This window comes from Mirounga angustirostris, unplaced genomic scaffold (genome assembly GCF_029215605.1).
Source record: "Mirounga angustirostris isolate CCGP_5_RB_7025 unplaced genomic scaffold, mMirAng1.0.hap1 SCAF_15, whole genome shotgun sequence".
Classification (NCBI taxonomy): Eukaryota; Metazoa; Chordata; class Mammalia; order Carnivora; family Phocidae; genus Mirounga; species Mirounga angustirostris.
Genome location: NW_026991723.1, coordinates 5,871,991 through 5,899,104, shown reverse-complemented (window position 1 = coordinate 5,899,104; position 27,114 = coordinate 5,871,991). Strand labels below are relative to the sequence as shown.

General features: G+C 37.4%; 1 protein-coding gene across 9 annotated transcripts in view; it reads left to right on the top strand.

Moving 5' to 3' along the window:
- Positions 1 to 27,114, top strand: part of RIC1 (RIC1 homolog, RAB6A GEF complex partner 1) — a 166,632-nt gene that overhangs the window by 90,487 nt on the left and 49,031 nt on the right. For 8 of the 9 annotated variants that reach the window (XM_045882150.3, XM_045882148.3, XM_045882146.3 and 5 more), the window contains 4 exons: positions 10,980 to 11,087; positions 17,624 to 17,766; positions 18,042 to 18,178; positions 22,526 to 22,617. In XM_045882150.3, coding sequence (XP_045738106.1) covers positions 10,980 to 11,087; positions 17,624 to 17,766; positions 18,042 to 18,178; positions 22,526 to 22,617 — 480 coding nt within the window. The remainder of the gene's footprint in view (positions 1 to 10,979; positions 11,088 to 17,623; positions 17,767 to 18,041; positions 18,179 to 22,525; positions 22,618 to 27,114) is intronic. The other variant, XM_045882147.3, reaches the window with a different exon arrangement.

Here is a 27,114-nt window from a genome sequence, read left to right as displayed (position 1 = left end):
TTTATTTTCTTTTGTTTTTCTATTCTCTGTTTTGTTTATATCTACTCCAGTCTTTATTATATCCTTTCTTCTGCTGGTTTTGAGTGTAGTTTGCTCTTCTTTTTCTAGTTCCTTCACATGTAAAATTAGGTTATAGATTTGAGATTTTCTTCTTTAATGTAAGCATTTTAGCTCTAGATTTTCCTCTAAGCACTGTGCTTACTGCATCCCTGGTGTTGTGTTTTCATTTTCATTAGTCTCGAAGTATTTTCTAATCTCCCTTTTGGTTTTTTTCTTTGACTTACTGGTTGTTTAAGAGGTGTTGTTTAATTTCCACATGTTTGTGAATTTTCTAGTTTGCCTTTTGTTATTGATGTCTACTTTCACTAAGTTGTAGTCAGAGAAGATACTTGGTATAATTTCAGTGTTTTTAAATTTATTGAGACATTTTTGTGGCTGAATATATGTTCTGTCCTGGAGAATGTTCATGTGCATTTGAGAAAGAACATGTATTCTGCTGCTGCTGGGTGGAATATTTGTATGAGTCTAAGGTCTGAGTGGTTTATAGTGTTTAGATTCTCTGTTTCCCTTCTGATCTCTGTCAGGTTCTATCCATTATTGAAAGTGGGATTTTTAAAAAATATATTAATTATTCATTTGAGAGAGAGTGACAGCACACATAGGGAGGAGAGGGAGAAGCAGGCTCCCCTCCAAGCAGGGAGCCTGACGTGGGGCTCAATACCAGGACCCAGAGATCAGGACCTGAGCTGAAGGCAGATGCCCAACCCACTGAGTCACCCAGGCGCCCAAAGTGGGATATTGAAATTTCCCGCTGTTATTGTAGAACTCTTTCTTCCTTCAGTATGGTCAGTATTCCCTTTACATGTTTTGGGCTCTGTTGTCATATCTGTATCTGTTTGTAATTATGATACCTTTTTGCTGAATCGACCCTTTTATTAATATATACAGATCTTACTTGATTTACGATGGGATTTTTATCTCGGTAAATCCACTACAAATTGAAAATACTGTAAGTTTGAAAATGCATTTAGTATACCTAATTTTCCAAACATTATAGCTTAGCCTATCCTACCTTGGTGTTCAGAACACTCAGATTAGCCTACAGTTGGCCAAAATCATCTAATACAGAGCCTGTTTTATAATAAAGTGTTGAATAGCTCCTGTAATTTATTGAATACTGTACTGAAAGTGAAAAACAGGATGATTGTATGGGTATAGAGTTTCTGTAAGTGTAGAGATCATTTACGTTTGTGATCGCCTGGCTGATGGGGGGCTGTGGCTTGCTGCTCCTGCTGCCCAGCATCACAAGACTATTACCATGCTGCATATCCCTAGCCCAGAAAAAGATCAAAATTCGAAATATGGTCTCTACTGAGTGTGTATCATTTTCACTTTGTTGTGAAGGTGGAAAAATGTAAGTCAAGTCATTGTAAGTTGAGGCTTGTCTATAATGTCCTTGTCTCTTGTAACAATTTTTGATTGAAAGTATTTTGTCAGGTCTTACTGTAAACACCCTGCTCTGTTTAGTTGCTATTTGTTTGAAATGTCTTTTTCCATCCTTTCACTTTCAAACTATTTGTGTCTTAGGATCTAAAGTAAGTCTTTTATAGAAAACTTAGAAATGGAATCATGTTGTTCTTTTTTTTTTAAACAACATTCTGACAGTGTTTGCCTTTTAATTAGAGTGTTTAATCCAGTGATATTTAAAGGAATTACTGATCAGGGCTTAATGCCATTTTGCTATTTGTTTTCTGTGTATTATATGTTTTTTGTTACTCAGTTCCTTCATTACTGCCTTCTCTTGTGTTTGATATTTTGTGCTGTACCATTTGGTTCCTTTACCATTTCATTTTCTGCATATGTTTTAGTTATTAGTGGTTACCTCGGGGAGTACAATTGACATCTTACACTCAACAACCTGAATTGCATTTACAATAATTTAGCTTCAATAGTATATAAAAAGTATGCTCCTGTACATATCCATCCCTCCCGTTTAATGTTCTTGTCACACATTATATCTTCATACATTGTATGCCTGTAACATAGATTTATAATTATTATTTTATGCATTGGTCTTTTAAATTATGTAGGTAAAAAGGTAGATTTCTGAAGCAAAAATATAGCACTGATGGCTTTATATTTACCTGTTTAACTAACTTTATTGTTGTTCTTTATTTTTTCATGTGGCTTTGGATTATTGTTTAGTGCCCTTCCATTTCTGCCTAAAAGACTCCTTTTATGGTTTCTTGTAGTTAAGGTCTACTTGCAACAAATTCCTCAACTTTCTGTATTTGGAAATCTCTTAATTTCTCTTTTATTTTGAAGGATAATTTTCTGGGTATAGAATTTTTGGTTGACTTTTTTTCTTCTCAGCACTTGAGGTGTGTCATCCCACTGCCTCTGGCCTCCATGGTTTTTGATGAGAAATTGGCTGCTAATCTTACTGAGGATCCCTTGTTGTGTATGATGACTCACTTTTCTTGCTGCCCTCAAGATTCTCTCTGTCTCTCAGTATTTTGAATATAATGTATGGATCTTTTTAAATTCTACTTGGAGTTTTCTGAACTTATTGGGTGGTTAGATTTTTCTTTTTTTTTGTTTGTTTTGTTTTTCAACCATTATTTGTTCAGATATTCTTCCTGCTCCTTTCTCTTGCCTTGCCTTTCGGACTGTCTTTATACCTTTGTTGGTCTGGACTGTAGTGTCCCACAAGTCTCTTAAACTGTGCTCATTTTTCTTCATTCCTTTTTCTTTCTCCTCCTCAGACTACATAGTTAATAAAATCACACACGAATAGTAATCAAGAACTATTAATTTGAGTTTTACTGAACCACAGTCATAGCTGTTAGTTATTTGATGTAGTATACTGTATGAATTGACATAGGCCATGTCCCCTATGGTAGAGGATGAAACAGCATTGTGTACCAATTTTGGCTCTTAAAGTGTCTGCCCAGAAGTGACACAAGTAATTTCCCTTCGTGATTTATAGGTCAAAGTCAGTCACATGACCAAACCTAATTTTAAGTGGGCAGGAAAGGACAGTTCTCTGTGCCCAGGAGTGAAGAATATATTATTTGTCAATAGCTTGAATGACAACCAGGTGTGTGTACAGGGTGATTGTACCTGTCTGTCTCTGACAAGCCTCTGTTACTAAGCAGGAACTATAATTCTCAGTATGCTTTTCTTATCTTCTTTCAAAAACGACTGGGATAAAGTGGTCTGAAAAGACATTTCTACTGGCACTGTCCAAACCCAGGCCTCTCTCATGTAGTCTTTTTTTTTTTTTTTTTTTTTAAGATTTATTTGACAGAGAGAGACACAGCGAGGGAGGGAACACAAGCAGGGGGAGTGGGAGAAGGAGAGGCAGGCTTCCCGCTGAGCAGGGAGCCCGATGCGGGGCTCGATCCCGGGACCCTGGGATCATGACCTGAGCTGAAGGCAGACGCTCAACGACTGAGCCGCCCAGGTGCCCCCCTCATGTAGTCTTATTGACAGTCTCCTAATTAATCTACAGATGCTACTCCCTCTGTCCATTCCATTCCCAGTCCATCTCTCTCTGCAGATGATGTTATTGTTCGTCTCCTTAACTCTCCAGTCGTTTCCAGTGGCCTAGGATCTGGAGTTGAAGCCACAGGCTCACATGTCACTTCCTTCACTTACTAGCTCTGTGACCATGAGCAAAATTCTTAATATTTCTAAGCTTTAGTTTCTTTTCTGGAAAAAGGGGGAAGCTAATGTCTGTCTCAAGGGACTATAAACATTCAGTTGGGATAATATGTGCAGAACATTCTGTACACTCATACTTAGTAAATGCTCAATTTATTCCTATATTTCCTGACATTCAGTGCTCTTTATAACCTGGTTTTATCTTTCCAGTCTCATCTTCCATGATTGCCTTCCAAAAGTCTGATACTATACTCTCAAAGTATTGTTGAACTATAATAATTTCTATCAGAAAGTTAGATTTTTTTTATAAATGTACTTTTTTTTCCTTAAAGCTTTTATTTGTTTATTTGACACAGATCACAAGCAGGGTGAGGGGGTGCAGAGGGAAAGGGAGAAGCAGGCTCCCAGCTGAGCAGGGAGCCTGATGCGGCGCTCGATCCCAGGACTCTGGGATCATGACCTGAGCCGTAGGCAGACGTTTAACTGACTGAGCCACCCTGGCACCCCTATTAGTGTAATTCTTAACATTTTACTAAATTTTATTATATTTGGAGGAAGAGATGGAAACTTCCATGTGAAATTTATTTCTAGTTTTATAATGGGAGTCATTGAGGAGTCAGGATTTGCTTAAATTTGTTTAAAATTCTTATACTGTAGCTCTCTAATAAATGAGAGTATTTATATGAAGGAAAATAGAGGGCTTCCAGTTTGAAGATGGTGATAAGGTTTTTTTTTCATCCTTCCTTCTGAAAATAACCAAATTTGAAATACTGTTTCCCTCTTTAATGAAAGTTAGAGGCATCTTTAACCCTTGGGCTAAAAATTGGATAAGGAAGAACATGAAACCCAAGAGCCTAAGGTTAATTACATGATACTGATAAAAAGCAACTTGTTTGGGTCCCATAAATATGGAGAATAAACTAATGGGTAACAAGGGATGGGGGGTAGGGGAGAGTGGGTGGGCAAAATGGGTGAAGAGGAGTGGGAGATACAGGCTTCCATTTATGGAGTGAATAAGCCATAGGGATAAAAGGCACAGCATAGGGAATATAGTCATTGGCATTGAGATATCACTGTATGGTGACAGATGGTAACTACACTTGGGGTGAGCACAGCATAATGTATATACTTATCAAATCACTGTTTTGTACACCTGAAACTAATGTATACCTGAAACTAATGTAACACTGTACTTCAATTTGAACGATACAAAAAAGAAGAAAAAGAAAAGCAACTCGTTTGATCTGCAAAACCATGGAAAGACCCAGGAATTAGATGTAGTAGTACTATAGAACATAGGAGCGAGCCAGGGGCCATAAACAGGGGGGTTGGTTTAAAAACCTGAATAAAGAATAAGGAGTTTTATGTTTCTGCATCACAGGTGACAGAAAATATATTGTTTAATTAAGCCAGAGGGATTCCAGATGCAGTAGGGCAAGGATGAGATGCTAAACTAAAGGTGGGGATTAGATGAAAGTTGTTATACTGAACAGTAGGATGTCAAGCTTTCTTCTCCTGCTTGGTTCTAGACTTCCAGCTTCCATGCTTAGATATCCCAGGCAGGATGGAGGGATCCTTCCTGGGGAAATTAAACCACTCCAGAAAAATGACCCAACAGGCTCTGATATTTGGAAGACCTCAAGAAAAATGCCAGCTGGCCATGACCAGTTGACAAGCCCAGCTTGAGCACACAGAGCTTATGATTGGTTCTTTCTTGTTAACTGTTCAACATGAATGAACAGCCAGGGGTTGATTGTTGGTCATCTTAGGAAAGCTTCCAGTGTAAAAAAAGAGACACACAACAGGAGGAAGGAAGCTCAAAGGAAGTAGACAATGCAGGGAACAAAGCCAGTTTGAGGGAATGATAATTCACAACCTCAGACAGGTGCTTAACTAAAAGAGGAAACATGGTACTGTGTGAAGAAAGGGGAGGCGGGTGAGAAAGTTCCTGGAAGGAAAGGACATAAGCAGAAATTTCAAGTTCAGTGAAGCATTGGAAGAAACAGTTGAGGAACTCTACCAGTAAGAGAGAAAAAAGGGAAGAATTAGAGTTTAATATGAGGTCCAATATCTAACCTAGTAGGAATTCCAGAAAAAGATGACAGAAGTGGAGAATTAGTATGTTAAGGAAACAAACACGTAAATTTCCCAGACCCAAACTAAAGACCAGCTTGCAGGTGCTCTGTGCAAAGTGATAGGTTCACATACTTATTAAAATGTATGTTCTGAAATTTTAGAACTCTCTAGAAATCAAAGGAACATCGATCCTAAGAACTTCCAGATAGGAAAAACATCAAAAATAATCTGTGAATAAGAATGTCCTCGAACTCCAAGCCACACATTAGAGTCTAAAAGACATTGGTGGAGGGGAGGGGGATGGGTTAGCCTGGTGATGGGTATTAAAGAGGGCACATACTGAATGGAGCGCACTGGGTGTTATACACAATGAATCATGGAACACTACATCAAAAACTAATGATGTACTGTATGGTGATTAACATAACATAAAAAAAAAAAGACATTGGTGGAAAGCCTTTAAAATGCTGAAAGAAATACATTGGGTTGAGCTTTTGTTAAGGAATTCGTCAAGCACACACTAGAGAGAACAGTATAATGGTAAACCCTGAACCCATCTCCCACATTCAGAAGTTACCAGTATCTGTTTCTCCCTATGCATGGATGCTTTTGTTATTTTAAAGCAAATTTCAGATATTGTATCATTTCGGCCCTAAATAGTTTTATCAGTAACAAGTAGACATTTTAAAGAAACAAAGCTACAATATTATTATATCTAACAAAATAATTTATTAATATCATCAAATACTTAGTGTTGTTTCCCCCATTTTAATGCAAAACTGTCTTTTTAGGGATTGGTTTGTTCACACTAGGATCTGTTGCATTTGGTGGATATGTCTTTTTTTTTATTTTTTTTTTTATTTTTTTTTATTTTTTTTTTTAAAGATTTTATTTATTTATTCATGAGAGACAGAGAGAAACAGAGGGAGAAGCAGGCTCCCAAGGAGCGGGAAGCCCGATGCGGGACTCGATCCCAGGACCCTGGGATCATGACCTGAGCCGAAGGCAGACGCTTAACCATCTGAGCCACCCAGGCGCCCTGGTGGATATGTCTTAAGTTTCTACTTTTTACCTAATGGTTTTGTGTGCATTTACTCATTTTATTAATTCCCTGGGTTTGTTATTTTGATAGGGATAACAAAATTGTGATTTTTTTTTTTATTCTACCATTCCTTCTGCATTCTGTAGCTGTCATTATGTAAAGAAGAACTTTCTTTCATTATCTATTTGATGTTTATCCTGAAATGTAGTACATACAGGAAAAACACAAGGGATGCTTCTTTCCCTTTTGTTACAGTAATGAGTTGTGTCCTCACAACTTCCAGAGGTAACCAACTAGTGAGTGTTTTTAGTATTGCTGTAAATGCAGGGGTTTTTACATTTTTGAGTGCTTATCAATTGCACTCATTCTTTCAGATCAGATTGTCACATCTTTAGCCTGTCGGGGAGCCCGTAAAAGTGGTGTTATTTAAATGACATCTTTGCTCTCAGATGCGAGGCTCATCTTACCATTTCTTGCCCCTGTCTTGGAGTTAAGTCAGCTCTCCAAAGAGCTTTGGTTTCTTTCCATGCAAAATGGTATTTTGAAGACTGGGACTTGATGCTGATTGTTATTTGGTTGTATTTGCTTTTAGGACTTTTTAGGGTACAGAGATAAAAAGTAAATTTTAGAAAGAGAAAAATATATTGTGAGTTAATACTGAAACCTTTAATTCAAATTAAAGATTAAGCTAAAAGTTAAAGGTTTTAAAAGCTTTAAAATTTTTAAAAATTTGAAAAGTTAAAGTTTTATTTCTCTAGTTTTATATTTGTATATCTTCTCTTATTGATATTCTTGGTTCCTAATAACGTAAACATAATCACTTATTTGCTATATCCTATTGAATATATAGCAACTCCAAAATAATACCACTATTATTATAACAGTATTATTACTGAATACAATTTGATTCTTTCAGGATTTTTATCCTTAGAAGATTTCCCACCAAGAGTGCACCAATACTATTTGAAATCTTATTTGTGCTGCTAGCTCAATACACAATTAAGTTTGCTTATTTGTGCTGCTAGTTCGATGTTCAGTTAAGTTTATTTTCTGTTTTTAGAGATTGGTTTTTGTTGTTGCTTTTAATTTTAATTTGGTGTATTACATGAAATACTTTCATGTCTCAAAGTTTAAAAAAATGTAGCATTCTTTACCCTGTATTCTGTCTTCCATTGGAGACAACCATTTTCATTTTAGTTTTGGCTACCCTTTTCATTTTTAAAATATGAGCACATGCATTTAAACATTTGTATTTCCTTCCCTGTCATACAAATGTAGCATATTATATACAGTGTTGTGCACCTTAATTTTTCTCACTCAACAAGAGATCCTGGAGATCATTCCAAGGAGTTGAAAGAGTTCTTCCACATTTCCTTTTTTTTTGGCTGCATAATATTTTATTTCTTGTGATGCATGTTTTGATTGTAAAATCTTTTGATGTAACAAATTGCTTTGCATGAGCATCATTTTGTGTTGGGATGTGCAGCCTAAAATTTTATACCCAAATACTCATTCAGGTGTCAAAATAAAGACATACCAGACTTGAGAGTTATAACTTTACACCACATACACCTTTCTATGAAGCCGTAATATGTGACCCAAGTAAGAGGAATAAAAAAAATAAAAATAAAGGCTCATAGGAAAGAGGCAAAGAAATGACAAAGGAAAATGTCAGGATGCCAGCTGTGCATTAGACTTAGTAGGGCAGTGGGCACCACAGAGGGATGCCTGGGGGAAAAGGAAATAATAGGTTGTGTGACAGGTTTGACCACATAGAAGATTATATATTGTTTTTGTCAGAGCTGTTAAGGAGTCTGAGAAGACTTCGGTGTAAGTTTAAAGAAAACTAAGCAAATGAAAGCATGCAGTAAAGTTAACTTCAGGAAAATTAACAAGTTATGTGAGAAAAGAAATGTAATCACTGAATACATTGATTGATTGATTGATTGGAGCGAGAGAGACAGAGCACGAGTGAGGCAGAGGGGTGGAGGGAGAGAGAGAATCTCAAGCAGGTTCTACACCCAGCATGGGGCTGGGCGTGGGGTTCAGTCTCATGACCCTGAGATCATGACCTGAGCCAAAACCAAGAGTCACATGCTTAACTGAGCCACCCAGGTGCCCCTAATCACTTAATACTTCTTGAAGTAAAAATTATTTAATCATCATAGTGCAAACATTTTTGTATAATTAGGAGGATGGGGGAAGAAAGGAGAATGAGAATGGGAAATTAGTAGGTGATATCTAAATAATGATGCTAAAGCAGTGTGAAGGTACTGTGGAAAACCACTGGGGTAAACAGAAGAAGGTAAAGGTAAAAGAACTGAAGCTGGTTGTGTCCCAATAGAAGACTCCTTCTGGTTTTTTCCTTTATCCTAAGCTTTCTAGCACTATTTGACTGTTTAAATTATGTATATGTATTGCTTTGAAAAATAACTTTAAAACTAGATGTACGTGAAGAATGTCTCAGGAAATTCGTTATAGTGTGTGTATGATTAGCAGTCCAGATATGAGTTATGTAAACTAATAACTCATGGTGTCTTCCTTAGCGGCTATCACAGCAAGCATGTTAATTGAACATGAACCCATGCAGTTTAACTTCAACCAGTTTAGCCATTCGGGCGTACAGAAGGAGTCAAGTGTTCCAGGTCATGGCAGTAGCAGAAAAGATAAAGTACCATCAAGCTTCTGTATAGAAAATAATCTGGGCGCCTGGGTGGCTCAATTGGTTAAGCGGCTGCCTTTGGCTCAGGTCATGATCCCAGGGTCCTGGGATCGAGTCCCACATTGCGCTCCCTGCTTGGCAGGAAGCCTGCTTCTCCCTCTCCCACTCCCCCTGCTTGTGTTCCCTCTCTTGCTGTGTCTCTCTCTGTCAAATAAATAAATAAAATCTTAAAAAATAAATAAGAATAAAAATAAAATTTACCTGGTGCCCTGGGGCACCTGGGTGGCTCAGTCATTAAGCGTCTGCCTTCAGCTCAGGTCATGATCCCAGGGTCCTGGGATGGAGTCCCGCATAGAGGTCCCTGCTTAATGGAGATCCTGCTTCTCCCTCTCCCTCTGCTGCTCCCCTAGCTTGTGCTCTCTCGCTCACTCTCACGCTATCTCAAATAAATAAATAAAATCTTTTAAAAAATAAGTAAATAGGGTGCCTGGGTGGCTCAGATGGTTGAGCGTCTGCCTTCGGCTCAGGTCATGATCCCAGGGTCCTGGGATCGAGTCCCGCATCGGGCTCCCTGCTCCGTGGGAGGCCTGCTCCTCCCTCTGCCACTCTCTCTCTCTGTCTCTCATGAATAAATAAAAATCTTTAAAAAAAAGAAAATCATCTAAAACCAGAAAGTAAGCAGACAAGTACCAAGATAATTTTCACAAAGCCAGGAACCTTAAAAGCTGTTGAACATGTTCGACTCTTGACACTTAGTTTTAATAGTATACGGGACTCGAGAGGGAGAAACGTCAGGCTCATTGTTGCCACGAGTAAGTGATAGGTGATAGTAAGGGAACCAGCAGCCATTAAACCCTGGCACAGATACTGAGAAAGAATGGTCCCATGCCATGTAGAGAGGGATTCCAAAACTACTGAATAATCCTTTGGAGGGGTTGTGTGGTGGCTCAGTGATGTTGCCATTGATCTAATAAACACTCTTGGTTAGCCATTCAATATGAGGGTGCTACTTGATTTGGCCATTCTGCTATTTATTACCAAGGCTTATGTGAAGTATTTCCTGTTGCATCCCTGAATTGACCGTAATTCTGACACATACCTGAAGGATAGGGGAATCGAGGATGAGGTGAGGTGTAAGGTAAGGGGAGGTGAGCGTTTGGATCACTTCAGACATGCCCTGTGTAGAAAGGTATATACCTCCCATAGTTGTCCACCTTGGAAAGGGCCATCAGTCATTTGAAAATGTCTGTTGGTTCTCTTGAGAGTTTGTTTTTATTTTTCCCCCTAAGATTCTTTTGCTCTTCTCTCTCAACTCCCACTTCCCCAACACAAGTTACCTTGGTTAAACTCGTTTATCTAATTGGTATCTCTGCTATAATGGAATTTAAGTTTGTTTTTCATTTGAGAAGCTTAAGGATTAATGCCTGATTTGTAAGTTTGATTATGTTTACTTTATCTGATTGGGTATATATGAGTCACAAAGTGGAGGAGAATTCAGTATCTTTAATCCTGTGTATTTGCTATTTTTTTTAGGGGAAGTCCACAAATGAAGGGGACACCCCATTTTAAGGAAGAACAGTGTGCTCCAGCATTAAATTTAGAAATGAGGAAACTACTGGATTTGCAAGCACCCATCATGAGGTATAGTACTTTGGTTAAATTTAGCATTTTGTGATGACAATATATAATATAGGTGGTTAATCACATGGCCAGTAGGAAAGTGGATTTCGTTTTTTTTCACTGAGGATAATTTTTTTTTTAGCTTTAAATGCTTGATTCTTAGATGGTACATTATTATACTTCAGTTATTTAATAAAGCCTATAAATTGAGTATACCAACCATAATTTTATTCAGAAATTTATAGTTTTTGGTAAGATCTGAAATTGCTTAAATGATACAACATAATGCATGTTACTTGAAATGATACTGATAAAAATCATGCAAATTGAGGAAAAGAGAAAGTGTCTCTGTTTCCAAAACCTTCAAAGATTTTGGGAAATAATGTGAATACGTGGAATAAAGTTAAACTTTCTGATCTCAGCATGAATAAATGTTTTGTGGTAAGAAGGCCAGCAATACCAAAATACAAAAAATTACTTTATATCCATTGGTAGAAAAAATGTGTAACACATTTATTCGCTTTATTTCTTTTTTCTTTTTTTAAAAAGATTTTATTTACTTATTTGACAGAGAGAGACACAGCGAGAGAGGGAACACAAGCAGGGGGAGTGGGAGAGGGAGAAGCAGGCTTCCCGCTGAGCAGGGAGCCCGATGCGGGGCTCGATCCCAGGACCCTGGGATCATGACCTGAGCCGAAGGCAGACGCTTAATGACTGAGACACCCAGGCGCCCCTGGCTTTATTTCCTTAATTGCTTTGCATTTGACATTTTAGTTGTCTGTGATGTGTGGGTCTTGTTAAAAGTGTATTTTTTAACTTAAAGTTTTTTACTACAGTATTTTTTTCTTTTTTAACAATTCTTTTTAACTTAATCCAGAGTTAAAATTGGACCCCCAAGAACCTTTTGCTGTTTTTGTGCCCGGTCATATATAATCACGAAATTACAATGGTAATATTCCAGCCTTCTATGCATCAAAATGGCCAGTATTTCTTATCTTTATTGATAACACTTGCTTTTAAAAAATGATAAATACTAGCAAAAGAGGTAGTCTAATTCAAAATTCATTTTGTTAGGAGTCATTAAAATATTCCTGTCAAAATATCTGCAAATTCTTATGAAAGGAAACATTGATATATTAGATTATATAAAAGTTAAAAAAAGAAACTGGGAAAAAAAACACCATAAGTATGATCAAAAGACAATACAAACTATGAAAACAAGGAAGTATACTTCCAGTGAGTATCACAAAAGGCCAATTTTCACAACGCATAAAGATTCTCTATAGCGAGAAAAAGACAATAGAACAAATGGACACAGAATATAAACAGTTTTCATTTTCTATATTCCAGTTAATACATTACATAATAGATCTCTATTAGGAGATTAAATGACTTCTACATATGAACAGTTAGGTAACATACTGTTGGGGAGGAGATCAGGATGAGGAGAACTTTATACATTGGTGGTGGGAGTGTAAATTTATACAGTGTCTCTGGAAATTGATTAAGCAAGGTCTGTCAAAGTTGCAAAAGCCCATGGTCTTTGTCCAGCATTTCTTCTTCTAGGAATTAATCCTACAAATAATTAAAATGACATGCTTATAGGGTTTTTCATTGTTTACAATAACAAAAGATCAGAAACTACCTAAATGTCAATCAATAGGGAGCTGTTTAAATAAATTTTCTTAACTTCTACACAATGGGAAGAGCATGCATCTGTAGAAAAAAAATGAGGGTACTTTTTTTTTTTTTAGGGGGGTGGAGGGGCAGAGGGAGAGGTAGAGATTCTTAAGCAGGCTCCATGCCCAGTGCAGACCCCCCCGTGGGGCTTGATCTAATGAACCACATTAAGATCATGACCTGAGCCAAAATCAAGAGTTAGATGCCAACCGACTGAGCTACCGAGGGGCCCAAAACTTCCCAAATATGTTGTCAGGTGAGAAAAGCAAATGTACTCTATATAATAATGCTGACAGTCCTTTTTAAAAGGGAGCTGGTAGTGTTAGAATATGTATTGTTCTGGGCGCCTGGGTGGCTCAGTTGGTTAGGCAACCACCTTTGGCTCGGGTCATGATCCCAGGGCCCTGGGATCGAGTTCTGCATCGGGACCTTGCTCTGCGGGGAGTCTGCATCTCCCTCTGCCTGCCACTCCCCCTGCTTGTGCGTGCTCTCTCTGTCTCTCTCTCTCTGTCAAATAAATAAAATCTTAAAAAAAGAATATGTATTGTTCTGGAAAAATGTATAAGAAACGGCATGAGAACTATCCACAGGTTTGGGGAAAAAGACTTTTTACTTTTGTGGTCTTATTAAATATTGAATTATATAGATGTAGTATATGAATATATTGAACTGTATGAATGTAATACCCATGTTTTTAAATTCTGATTCACAGTTCTAATAAAAGCCTTTTTTCACCATTTCTTTTGTTAGAATACAGTACAAATACTGGTACATATCAAAACTGTATGCAAGTGGTTGGCTCTTGTCTTGCCTTGTTTAGTCCATCTTTTTATGTATTCTCTTTTTTTTTTTAGATTTTATTTATTTGACAGAGAGAGACAGCGAGAGAGGGAACACAAGCAGGGGGAGTGGGAGAGGGAGAAGCGGGCTTCCCGCCGAGCAGGGAGCCCGATGTGGGGCCCAATCCCAGGACCCTGGGATCATGACCTGAGCCGAAGGCAGACGCTTAACGACTGAGCCACCCAGGCACCCCTTATGTATTCTCTTCAAAGAAAAAGAATGTTATTTGCTTCAATGTGATCAGGGTTACAGAGGATTGAGTTTGAGTTACGATCGCTTTGGTCGGGAGGTTACTCTTTACCTCAGGTGCAATTTCAGCACAGATTCAAGAGTGTAACTTGGTACATAAGGAATGTGGAATGTCTGTGGACGCACAGCGCAAGCATGGCTTTCTACCTCTACCCACTGACAAGCTGTCGGGCTCATGGGGATGGGATAGAAAAAGAGGCTTTAAAAAAAGAAATCCTGACATCTTGTACAAATGTGGGTTTGTTTGTTTTAGTCAGGTGCTAGTTTTTAATATACAAGTTTAGGTGACTGGAAATCTCTAAGGTTTTTCTCAGAACTTGAGAAAAATAATTGCATTTTAGAGCGGTATTATTATTAGCACCTGTAATGCGTACTTGTTGGAAATGTGATTGGAGATAAGCTGTGTGATCTTGCCCTGAGGGAGAAGACATGATATTTGGACTTTATAACCAACTATTTTCCTGCCCACAACCAAAGATATAAGTCATATGAAACTACAGATAATGGTTAAACTGTTGGTTGTAGACATAATATGGCAAGACTTTTGCCATCTTTTAGGTTTTGCTTGAAGAAAGAATAGGATTAATGGTAAGCATCCAACATTTGTGATTATTTGAGGATTGAGAATGTTTAAAAGGTGAGAAGTACTAATATAATTTATAATTAAAACTCAGTCTATTTCTTTAATACTACATAATAAATACTAATAAATACCACAGTTTATTCCATATCTTCCTCCCCAGCACTTAGGAAAGCCCTATGTAGTATATAGTATTTAATATTTGTTAGGCCATTAAAATATATTTACATATTTGAGAATTGGTAATTACGAATTAGATATTTCCCATTAAGAATACTTGTGTTCCCTCTCTTGCTGTCTCTCTCTCTGTCAAACAAATAAATAAAAATCTTTAAAAAAAAAAAGAATATTTGATTAATCAGAAATGCTAATCTGCTTTCAAGATCCTACTATTATGTTTCTAAGATCCTAAATTAAGGGGGGTGGGGAGGCACCTTTGGGATATCAGTTATCTGTTAAAAGCCTACAAAGTCAGTGATTGGAGAGGCTCTCTGAAGATATAACTCAGAGTATATTTATGTATATTTTGTGTATTTTTATACTCAGGGTTGATTTTCAAAATACTTAAAAACCAGTGCAGCATGAAAAGAAATGTGATAGCAGTTATTGGTACAGAATCCTGATATCCCCTTATGCCAAGTGTTAATCCTTTAGTTGTTAGATCTTTGTGACACTGGCAGTCAGAGGGCACGTATTTGCGTGGCATGGACTGAGGCCTGTTTGCTAACTTTATGGAAATACTCAGTATTTTAACAACTCATATCAGCCTTTGTTTTAATGAGTTTGTTTACTTTCAGTTGAATGAGGGGGATTTTATCTTTTCCTGTGGATTCTTTATCATGTTTATCATAGTTACTTTAAAGTCATTATCTTTTAATTCCAACATCAAGATTGACGGAGTCTGTTTATGTGGATAGATTTTTCTCTTGACTCTGGGTCACGTTTTCCTGTTTCCTCACACATCTGGTCATTTTTTGTCATAGCACTGTAGATGACAGTGTAGAGACTCTGAATTCTATTAACTTCGTCAGAAGAGTACTGAGTTTTGCCTAGTAGGCAGTTAAATTACTGCAGGGTGACCTTGATCTTGTTCCTGTCATATGCAGTGATTCTTCTAGGGAATTAGGAACAGGAGAGAAGGAGGATATAGTTGGAGAAAACCTAGGCTGACTCCTGCTGACTGAAGATCCCTGGTAAACCAGGGACTGTCCAGTAAATTGCTTCTCTTGACATGCAGCAGCAGATATAAAACATAATTTTTTTTATATTCTGTTCACTACATGCTACATATAAATTTTACACTAAAATGTAAATTTGAAGGGGAAGAATAATACTTCAGAGGTGAACCTTCGTAAACTCAATTGATTACAAATACTCTGAAGTTTAAGAAATGGAGCTGGGTAAGGGGACGTATTATTCTATTGTTTTTAATATTTTTATAGTAGGGAAGAAAACACAGTTCTTCATTGTCTGAACTCCTTGGGGAATGAGTCATTGAACTCAGCTTATAAAGGATTGAAGGTTTACTTTAAGAATTAAAACATTACAACCCCCCCCCGCCATTATGGATTAAAATATTTCTGAAATATACTCTTCTAACTATGAAAGAAAACTTAGTAGTGTATAATAGAGAGTATATATTATAGACACCACATTTTTCATTCTTCTTTGTATTCTTTATAGCATTTGATGCTTTCTTGAATATTTTAAAGATTTTATTTATTTGAGAGAGAGAGCTCAAGTGGGGTGAGGGGCAGAGGGAGAAGCAGACTCCCCACTGAGCAGAGAGCCCAACGCAGGGCTTGATCTCAGGACCCTGGGATCACGACCTGAGCCGAAGGCAGACGCTTAACGACTGAGCCGCCATCCAGGCGCCCCTAGCATTTGATACTCTTGAGTACTCTTAAATCCATCTTACTCCCTTGGTTGTCTTGATAGAGCCGTTTCCACTGGTTCCCCTGGTTCTCCTTTTCTTTCTCGGTGTGGGTACCTTTGCACTGTCATTCATAGATTCCCCTTTCCTCTTGCCCTTTGTCCCTTCTGCTGCCTCCCACAAGCGTTTAGTGCCAAATATAACTAGCACTGCCTTAGGGCCTGGGCACATAAGAGTAAGCAAAGTGAGCATTTATTTGCCATTAGGTAAGTATATGTTAAATCTCTTTGTAAATAGGTTAAGTGCTGTGATCATACTCCATAATTACTTCTCAGGTCAACTGAGCCATCTTCTGAAGGGAGAAACTATTTTTTTCAACCTCGAAATCTCAAAAATCATTTGTTAATTTTAACACAGAGCATATTACCTGTCGTAGAGCATGGGCTTTATAAATGCTTGTGTGAATGAACGATGTGAGGCTCAGTGATGCTCTAGAAATACTGGGGTCTAGAACTGTGCATGCTAATAAAGTAGCCTCTAGTCAAATGAAGTTCCTTAAATTTAAATTAGTTAAAAGTAAACAAAGTTAAAAATTCAGTTCTTTTGGGGCGCCTGGGTGGCTCAGTCATTAAGCGTCTGCCTTCGGCTCAGGTCATGATCCCAGGGTCCTGGGGTCGAGCCCCGCATCGGGCTCCCTGCTCAGCGGGGAATCTGCTTCTCCCTCTCCCACTCCCCCTGCTTGTGTTCCCTCTCTCGCTGTCTCTCTCTCTGTCAAGTAAATAAAATCTTAAGGAAAAAAAAAAAGAGAATTCACTTCTTTTGTCACAGTAGCCATGTTTCAGGTGTACAGCCCCCACGTGTGGTTGCTGGTTACCGTGTTTGATAATATGGATACAGAGCATTTCCATCACCGCAGAAGGTTTTTTTGGCCAGGGCTAGAGGATTATTACCTCTGCTTTATGGCTCCAGGTTGTCAGCCTCTCATAAGTTGTTCTTTTTATGGGTTCTTTGCCTTTTTCCTTTCTTGTCAGCTTTCATTTATCCTTCCATCTTCGAATTTGCTGTTTCAGTGTTTCTAGTTTTTAGAAAACTGGTTGATGAAGTTTGTGACAATGGCTGCCCATAGTCTTTTATTTTTTCCAGAATTTCTGATTCTAGATTAAATTATACTTATATGAACCTACTAGATAGCTAAGTTGTAGATGACAGTTTTGTAAGTCGGTTCATGATCCTCTCTCTATTAATATTCTCCAGAGCAATTATATTCATACTCATTGCTTTCCCAATATGCTCTCTTAACAGGTAATTGGTTCTAAATTGCTTATTTCCTTACAGTTTGCAGTCTATGCTCGAAGATCTCCTCGTTGCTACTTCTGACGGACTTCTTCATCTTATTCACTGGGAAGGAATGACAAATGGAAGGAAAGCTATTAATCTTTGCACAGTACCTTTTTCAGTAGATCTGCAGTCTTCTAGAGGTAGTTATACCTTCTGCATGGGGTAGAACCAGATGTTTGATATTTGATATAATCTTAGGTATTTGCTGTGGGTGAACATTGATTCTTCTACTTGGGAATTAATTATACAAAGGGAGTGTGTGTGTGTGTGTGTGTGTGTAGGAAGGAATGATTTAATTGTTCTTAGGTCATTATTTTTGCCCTATTAACTGTCCTTACAGGGTTTGCAAACAAAAATGTGATGACATTATTCACTATATTTATATTCATATTTCATGTACTTATGTTTTCATCAGCAGGTTCATTCCTGGGTTTTGCAGATGTGCACATCAGAGACATGGAATACTGTGCCACACTTGATGGGTTTGCTGTTGTGTTTAATGATGGTAAAATTGGATTTATTACACCAGTGTCAAGTAGATTTACTGCAGAGGTAAGACTTTTACTATGGAATGTTTATTTTCTTTATTTTACATTTATTAATTTTAGTTTTTGTTGTTAAATCCCTCCCCTGCTTTCCTTACTTAAGATTTTAGGGTTATTGTTAACTAATTTTTAAAATCGAAGTAATATATATAATACTTAAAAATAATTAGACAGGGGCGCCTGGGTGGCTCAGTCGTTAGGCGTCTGCCTTCGGCTCAGGTCATGATCCCAGGGTCCTGGGATCGAGCCCCACATCAGGCTCCCTGCTCCGCGGGAAGCCTGCTTCTCCCTCTCCCACTCCCCCTTCTTGTGTTCCCTCTCTCGCTGTCTCTCTCTGTCAAGTAAATAAATAAAATCTTAAAAAATAAAAAAAATAAAAAAAAAATAATTAGCCAATTCTATTAGATATGTTGAAGAGAAATGATAGTTCCCTGCCCTGTTTCCTGCTGTCTTCACACCCAGTTTCCATTCTCAGAGGCATCCACTTTGTTTTTCTTTACTGGTTATTTTGTTATTTATCTTCAGTACTCTCCGTGTTTTCTTTAATTTTTGTTTTTATTAACATATAATGTATTATTTGTTTCAGGGGTACAGGTCTGTGATTCATCGGTCTTCCACAATCCCCTCCCCAATGTCCATCACCCAGCCACCCAATCCCTCCCACCCCCCTCCACTCCAGCAACCCTCAGTCTGTTTCCTGAGATTAAGAATCTTGTATGGTTTGTCTCCCTCTCGGGTTTAGTCTTGTTTAATTTTTCCCTCCCTTCCCCTCTGATCCTCAGTTTTTAGGCTTTTTATTGACTTCCCGCTGCGGGAAGAGACCATTTCCTTCCCTGTTGCTACCACACTCTTACATTCTTCCCATCTTCCTAGTACAGCTTTTCATAGTTAATGGTTAATTAATATATGATTAGTTAATATATGAATTTGGTTTCAGTGACAGAGACCCAAAGTTAAAATTTGGATTCACTGAAAGCTGTGTGGATTTTGGTGGGTTTGATTGACCCTAATCTTCACCATAGGGTGAGCTAACTAGATTATTTCCTTCTGTATCCAGTGCTCATTGGAAGAGAGTCCTGCAGTTCTTTCCAGAGAATATATACCTGGCTGGCCCAGTATTCTGGGTTTTCAATTATGGAAGTGTTAAATTTTAGAGGGTCTGAATTCACTTATCTATGTTCTCAGTGTGGTCCAGAGACCACCAGGTTTTTTTATTCTGTTTTTCTCCAAAGAAAAATCTCCAGTTTTCTGTTGGAGTGAAGGTGGGGTATTTTTTAGCTGCTAAGATTGGGAAGATATTATGGGCACACCCAGCTGATGTTTAAATAGGCTTTAAAAGACTAAAAGTCCTACTCTTTTTAGTCAGGCCTTTCTGAGAAATCTATATCCTCAAGCCTTTTGTGCACCTTACAATGTAAATTTAGCTGTTTCTCAACATTCTTTAATGCAGGTTAAAGATTCTACTCATCCATATGCTACCTAGCTTTTACAATTTTCTGATACTACCTCCTGTCCCATTCGTTGTCCTTGTCAGTTTATGCTGTTGAAAAAGTCTGTTAGAAAAGTTGGGGCTTTAAGAGTCAGAGAAGCTAAATATTCATATTCAGTCTACTGTCTTTAACTGGAAAAGATTTTTTTTTTTTAAATTTTATTTATTTGAGGGGCGCCTGGGTGGCTCAGTCGTTAGGCGTCTGCCTTTGGCTCAGGTCATGATCCCAGGGTCCTGGGATCAAGCCCCACATCGGGCTCCCTGCTCAGCGGGAAGCCTGCTTCTCCCTCTCCTACTCCCCCTGCTTGTGTTCCCTCTCTCGCTGTGTCTCTCTCTCTGTCAAAATGCATAAATAAAATCTTTAAAAAAAAAAAAGTTAAATTTTATTTGAGAGAGAAAGAGACAAGCGGGGGAAGAGGCAGAGAGGGAAAGGGAATCCCAAGACCCCTAGATCATGACCTGAGCTGAGGGCAGATGCTTAACCAGCTGAGCCACCCAGGCGCCCCAGATTTTAAATTTTTAAGGGCATATTGTTTTCTACATAGTGTCAGCTTTAATATTCCTAAAACTGTTTTTCATTATCATCTTTATTCACAGAGTATTAAATAGTACATTTGTGGTAACATGTCAATATATAAGAATACAAATAAGCTTTTGAGGAATTTAATTTTTTACAAGGTATATTTGTAATTATGTTTGGGATTTAAATGTTTTTATTGAAAACAAAAATCCGAGAGCTGAAAAAAGTGATTCATTTATGAGTATCAGCTTTTGTAATTTTTTTAAAAAGATTTTGTCAGAGAGAGTGCGCACGAACAGGGGTAGCTGCAGTTGGAGGGAGAAGCAGGCTCCCTGCTGAGCAAGAAGGTTAATACAGAACTCCATCCCAGGTCCCTGGGATCATGACCTGAGCCGAAGGCAGTCACTTAACTGACTGAGCCACCCAGGCACCCCTTAGCTTTTATCATTTTTTATTAGTATTTGGTTAAAGAAAATTTTCCAGTAAATTAATAATCTAAAAAATAACGAAAAGTAGATGAACATTATTAAATAAGTTAGAAAATACAAATTAGGAGAATACATATGTATACTACTGGTAATTGGGAAATAAACTAATGACATATTTGTATTAGACATTATTTAAGTGCTTTGTAAAAATTCTGTCTGGCATTTTTGATGCATTTAACAGATGTATTAAAATATGTCAGATTATGCCACTCCTCTTCTCAGAACCGTCTAGTAGCACTAGATAATTAGGACAAAACCTACTTAAGACAACTAAAAAAGCTGGAGAAAAAAAATTTTAAATGTGCCTGAAGGCTCTGGACAGTTAACAAGACCGCAAAGAATCACCAGGCAAGGGAGGCGGAGGCCCAGTGAGCTAAGCCCAGTATGTGAGGCTGCAGTGAGCACGAACAGCAGGGCTGTATGTGGTGACTTGGATGGGTCTCACAAATGTGCTGAGTGAAAGCACCTAGACACAAAAGAATATGTGCTATGATTTTATTTTATGTAAAATTAAAAACATAGGCCATTCTAAATTAGAGTTTATAGGGATGCATGTTCTTGGTCTAAAGGAAAAGAAGGAAGTGATTACCAATTTAGTCTAGATATTGGTTACTTCTGTGGTAGGGTGAGGGTATATTGATCAGGAGGGACACTGTTGGGGGGCTTTTAGATACTGATAATTCTTGGCCTGAGTACTAGCTAATTCCACACTTTGTGATATTATTGAGATTTACAATCTTGGTTTTTGTATTCTTCTCTAATGTATTATTCATAATGGAAAACTTTTTAAAAATTAAAGATACCCCAATGACTCCCTGTATATAAATTAGAGAAAAAGCCAAAGAAGTTTTTATAGTGGCTTTCAAAGCCCTATAAATTTGGCCTCCTTTTACATCTGTGACCTCATCTACTACTACTACTACTCCTTCCATCCTTGCTTTCCACTCCATCTGCATAGGCTTCTTTGATGTACTCAGAACATGCTTAAATGGTACTAGAGTAGGGCCTTTGTACTTGTTACATCTCCTTGAGTACTTTCCTCAAAATGTACCTGCATGGGGGGAACTGTTTAATATTGTATCCTTCTCCCATACTCTCTGTTTCTTATCACTGCTTTATTATTTTTTCCTATAGTATTTACCAATCTCAGTATACTGTACAATTTTTTTTTTTTAACTTGACCGCCTCCTAACAAATAGAAGGCAAGGATACAAGGCATGAATTTTGGTGTTTTTGAATATCTGCCACATTCTCAGCACCTAGAGCAGTGCTGGGTGAATAGTCGGCACCTGGAAAATAGTTACAGAAATCAGTTAATTTTAATCTAAGCAGTGGTCCAGGGAAATAATGCTCAGTGCTATCTTTACCACTTTTTTGTCATCTAAAATAGTTTGTAGTTTTATTATTAAAATTGAAAATTAAAATTCCTACAAAAAAGGAAGCAGATATGCCATGTTTAGATAATTGATTATATAGCTCATTTGGGAATTAAATAAAATCTATAGTATTTTAAACAGAGCTGTAATTGGATCTTGTAGTGTTTACTGTTGCAATCATCCAAAAATAGTTCTATATTGTAGTGTGTTGTGTTTTTGTGCTTATTAAACTAATAGTCATGATGACCTTTGCCTTAGAATTTATAATCTAAGACATCCTTGATTTGACAAATAAAAACGTAGAGTGGAGCTGAATCTATTCTGTTTTCTGTATTGAAAATAAAATAACATATAAGCTTAATAATTTCATTCATTTATTGAATACTTGTTGAATGAAACTGTATGTTTATTGAAGGAGAATTATACTGATTACAGTATATTTGGACAGCACTTTTAAAACCATTATTTTTCTTTATTATAGCAGCTTCATGGAGTTTGGCCACAAGATGTTGTTGATGGAACTTGTGTAGCAGTAAATAACAAGTATCGACTCATGGCATTTGGTTGTGCAAGGTAATTGATAGACTTTTTCATTTTAAGAGTCATCGTCAAAAATAATGAGCTTTGTTTTTTTTTAATTTTTTTTAAATGTAAAGTGTTCTAAACATGTAAACTTTTTCATGCCTATCATAATTTAGGAATCAGCCTTAATATAAAATCTGAAAGCATTTTATTAGATTGAAGCAAACAGGGAGATTTAGAATATTGAGTGTTTTAAAGGTAAGCTTTTAAAGGTGAGCTTTTCTTCAGTGGTAGGAACTTGTAATTGAGTTACATATTAAAAAGATTAAGTCAGCCTAAATTTAAGTTCCTTATATTTAAAAGAAGATCAGGAAGATATTTTTCTTTTTTTAAAAATAATCCTTTCTTCTGGCTAGTATCCAAAATCTGTAAAGAACTTTAATCAAACTTAGCAATCAAAAAATAAAAAATCCAGTTAAGAAATGGGCAGAAAACATGAATAGACATTTCTGCAAAGAACACATACAAATGGCTTAGAGACACATGAAAAGATGCTTGACATCACTCATCATCAGGGAAATACAAATCAAAACCACAATGAGATACCACCTCACACCTGTCAGAACAGCACAGGGAACAGCAGGTGTTAGCGAGGACACACAGAAAGGGGAACCCTCTTGCACTGTTGGTGGGAATGCAAACTGGTGCAGCCACTCTGAAAACAGTACTGAGGTTCCTCAAAACGTTAAAAATAGAACTACCCTGTGATCCAGCGAATGTACTACTAGGTATTTATGTAAAGGATACAAAAATGCTGATTCGAAGGGGCACATGCACCCCAGTGTTTATAGCAGCAATGTCCATGATAGCCAAAACATGGCGAGAACCCAAATGTCCGTCGACTGATGAATGGATAAAGAAGATGTGGTATATATACAATGGGATATTACTCAGTCATCAGAAAGAATGAAATCTTACTATTTGCAATGACATGGATGGAGCTACAGTGTATTATGCTAAGTGAAATAAGTCCCAAGAAAGACAAATACCGTATGAGGTCTTTTTTTTTAAAAAAAGGTTTTATTTATTTGAGAGAGAAAGAGCATAAGCAGGGGGAGGGGCAGATGGAAAGGGACAAGCAGACTCCCTGTTGAGCAGGCACGGGCTTGATCCCAGGACCCCGAGACCGTGACCTGACCCGAAGTCAGACACTTAACCGACAGAGCCACCCAGGTGCCCCAACAAATACCATGTGACTTCACTCATGTGGAATTTAAGAAACAAAACATGAACATCGGGGAGAAAAGGAAAAATAAGATAAAAATAGAGGGAGGCAAACCGTAAGAGATTCTTAACAGTAGGGAACAACCTGAGGGTTGCTGGAATGGAGATTGGTAGGGGAGGATGGGCTAGACAGGTGATGGGCATTAAGGAGGGCACTTGTGATGAGCACTGGGTGTTGTATACAACTGATGAATCACTAAATTCTACCCCTGAAACTAATACTACACTATGTGTTAACTAAGTAGAATTTAAATAAAATCTTGAAAGAAAAAAAATAATCCTTTTTAAGACATCAGTGTTGACATTGCCTTTGAATTTGTGGATGTGCCTTAATGAGCAAATTTAAAGCTCACACATAGGATCAATTTCTTGTTTTAATTCTGATAATGCAGGTTTTAGAAGTAAAAGTGAATACAGATTATTCATTCAACAAATATCTTTGTGTCTCCCATGCACCGGGCACAATTCTAAGCACTTGGGATATGTTAGGAAAGAATAAGATACCTGACTTTGTTGAGCTTATATTCTAGATCAAGTAAAAAGATTATATTAGAATCTTAATAGTAATGCCTTACAATATGTATAGTGCTTTTTTAGCCTTCAAAATTCTCTTAAATATGAAATTTCATTTTGCCCTCAAAATGAGACTTAGTAGTTCTATAGAACATACGTCTAGTATTACTTCTAGCTACATCAAGTTCAGTATCACAGTATTTTGATTAGTGTAAATAATACACTATTGTTTACACTATTGTGTACAATAATACACAATATACAATAGTATAAATCATCACATTACCTATAATTTTTTTTTTTTGGTGTGACCCCTGGGTTGGGGTGGAAATTTTGGAGTGTTCTTTACACTCAATCTGTGAAGTGATGAATCCAACACACTGCTTCTCAGGAGATAAATGTAGAAATAGAAGTAAATTTAGCTTAGTATAGGAAAGAAGGAAAAGTATTTTTTCATATTTATGGATTTGATTTGGTCACATTTTGTTTAGAATTTTTAAATCTATGTTTATTAGCACATTTTACCTATAATTTTTCTTTTTCTTACTCTGCTAATTAACCAAGGTTATGCTTGTGTCAGAAAGCAAATTGAAGAGCTGTTCCTCAATTTCTCTGTTTATCTTTGAGTGTGTGCTTGAATTTGTCAATGAAGCTATCTGAGACTAGAATTTTCTTTGTGGGAACTTTTGGATTACTGATTCAATTCAGTTTTAAAAGTAGATTTAAGGTTTAGATTTTCTCTTTTCCTAAGTCATTTTTTTAAATTTTATTATGTTAATCACCATACATTATATCATTAGTTTTTGATGTAGTGTTCCATGATTCATTGTTTGTGTATAACACCCAGTGCTCCATTCAGTACATGCCCTCCTTAATACCCATCACCAGGCTAACCCATCCCTCCACCCCCGACCCCTCTAGAATCCTCAGTTTGTTTCTCAGAGTCCATAGTCTCTCAAGGTTCGTCTCCCCCTCCAATTCCCCCCCCTTCATTTTTCCCTTCCTGCTATATTCTTCTTCTTCTTCTTTTTTTTTTTTTTTAACATATAATGTATTATTTGTTTCAGAGGTACAGATCTGTGATTCAACAGTCTTACACAATTCACAGCGCTCACCATAGCACATACCCTCCCCAGTGTCTATCACCCAGCCTCCCCATCCCTCCCACCCCACCCCCCACTCCAACAACCCTCAGTTTGTTTCCTGAGATTAAGAATTCCTCATGTCAGGGTGCCTGGGTGGCTCAGTTGGTTAAGCGACTGCCTTCGGCTCAGGTCATGATCCTGGAGTCCCAGGATCGAGTCCCAAATGGGGCTCCCTGCTCAGCGGGGGTCTGCTTCTCCCTCTGACCCTCTTCCCTCTCGTGCTATCTGTCTCTCATTCTCTCTCTCTCAAATAAATAAATAAAATCTTTAAAAAAAAAAAAAAGAATTCCTCATGTCAGTGAGGTCATATGATACATGTCTTTCTCTGATTGACTTATTTCGCTCAGCATAACACCCTCCAGTTCCATCCACATCGTTGCAAATGGCAAGATCTCATTCCTTTTGATGGCTGCATAATATTCCATTACACACACACACACACACCACTTCTTCTTTATCCATTCATCTTTTGGTGGACATCTGGGCTCTTTTCATAGTTTGGTTATTGTGGACATTGCTGCTATAAACATCGGGGTGCACATACCCCTTCGGATCACTACATTTGTATCTTTGGGGTAGATACCTAGTAGTGCAATTGCTGGGTCATATGGTAGCTCTGTTTTCAGCTTTTGAGGATCCTAAGTCATTTTGGCAAGTTATATTTTTCTAGGAATTGGTATCTTTCATATTACTGTCAAATAAATTGGCTTAAAATTTATAATATCCTTTTTCATATTGTAAAATAAAAACATACAGGAAAGTGCATAGTCCAAATATTCAGTTTTACAAATAATTATAATACAAACAGCCATCTGTGCACAACTGGGTTAAGAAATAGAGTTTTGCAAGCTGATCATAGTTTCAGCCCTGTTCCTTCCTACAGCACAACTCCCATCTCCCCAAACACTTAAAAGTAACCAATTTCCTGTCTTTGTGATGATCATTTCCTTGTCTTTATAGTTTTACCACCCCCGCATGCATTCCTAAAGAGCATAATGTGGTTTTACCTGATTTTGAACTCTATGGGAATAGAATTCTGAATATGTTTTGGGTCTTGCTGCTCTCAGTCAGCATTGTAAAATTCATCCATGCGATTTGCCAGTAGCGAAAATCATGTTTTGATTGATTTATAGTGCTCCAGTATATGAATGTATCATAATTTATCTGATTTGCTGTTTAACAGATATTACATTGTTTCTTGGTTTCCAGAAAAGGGGGAACATTTTCTTAGATAACTCAGTATCTTCGTCATGCATGAGAAAATTATGATAAATCCCAAATAAGATCTAATTCTCAATCCATATTCAGATTAACCCAGTTGTCACCAGAATTTCTTTTATAGCTCCTTGTTTTAACCAGAGTCAATCAGAATTAATGATTTGTATTTCGTTATTGTTTCCCTGTAGTCACCTTTTTCCTGTAACAACCTGTACACCTTTTTTCTTATTTTCATGACATTAACTTTTTTTAAGAGTTCAGGCTGGTTGTTTATAGAATGTCCTGCATTCTGAATGTGTCTCGTTCCCTCAGAGTGGCTTTTAGTTCCTCTAAACCTGTCATGACTGGAACCTTGAAGCTGGTTCTTGTTGAGCCAGTCCAGTCAGAC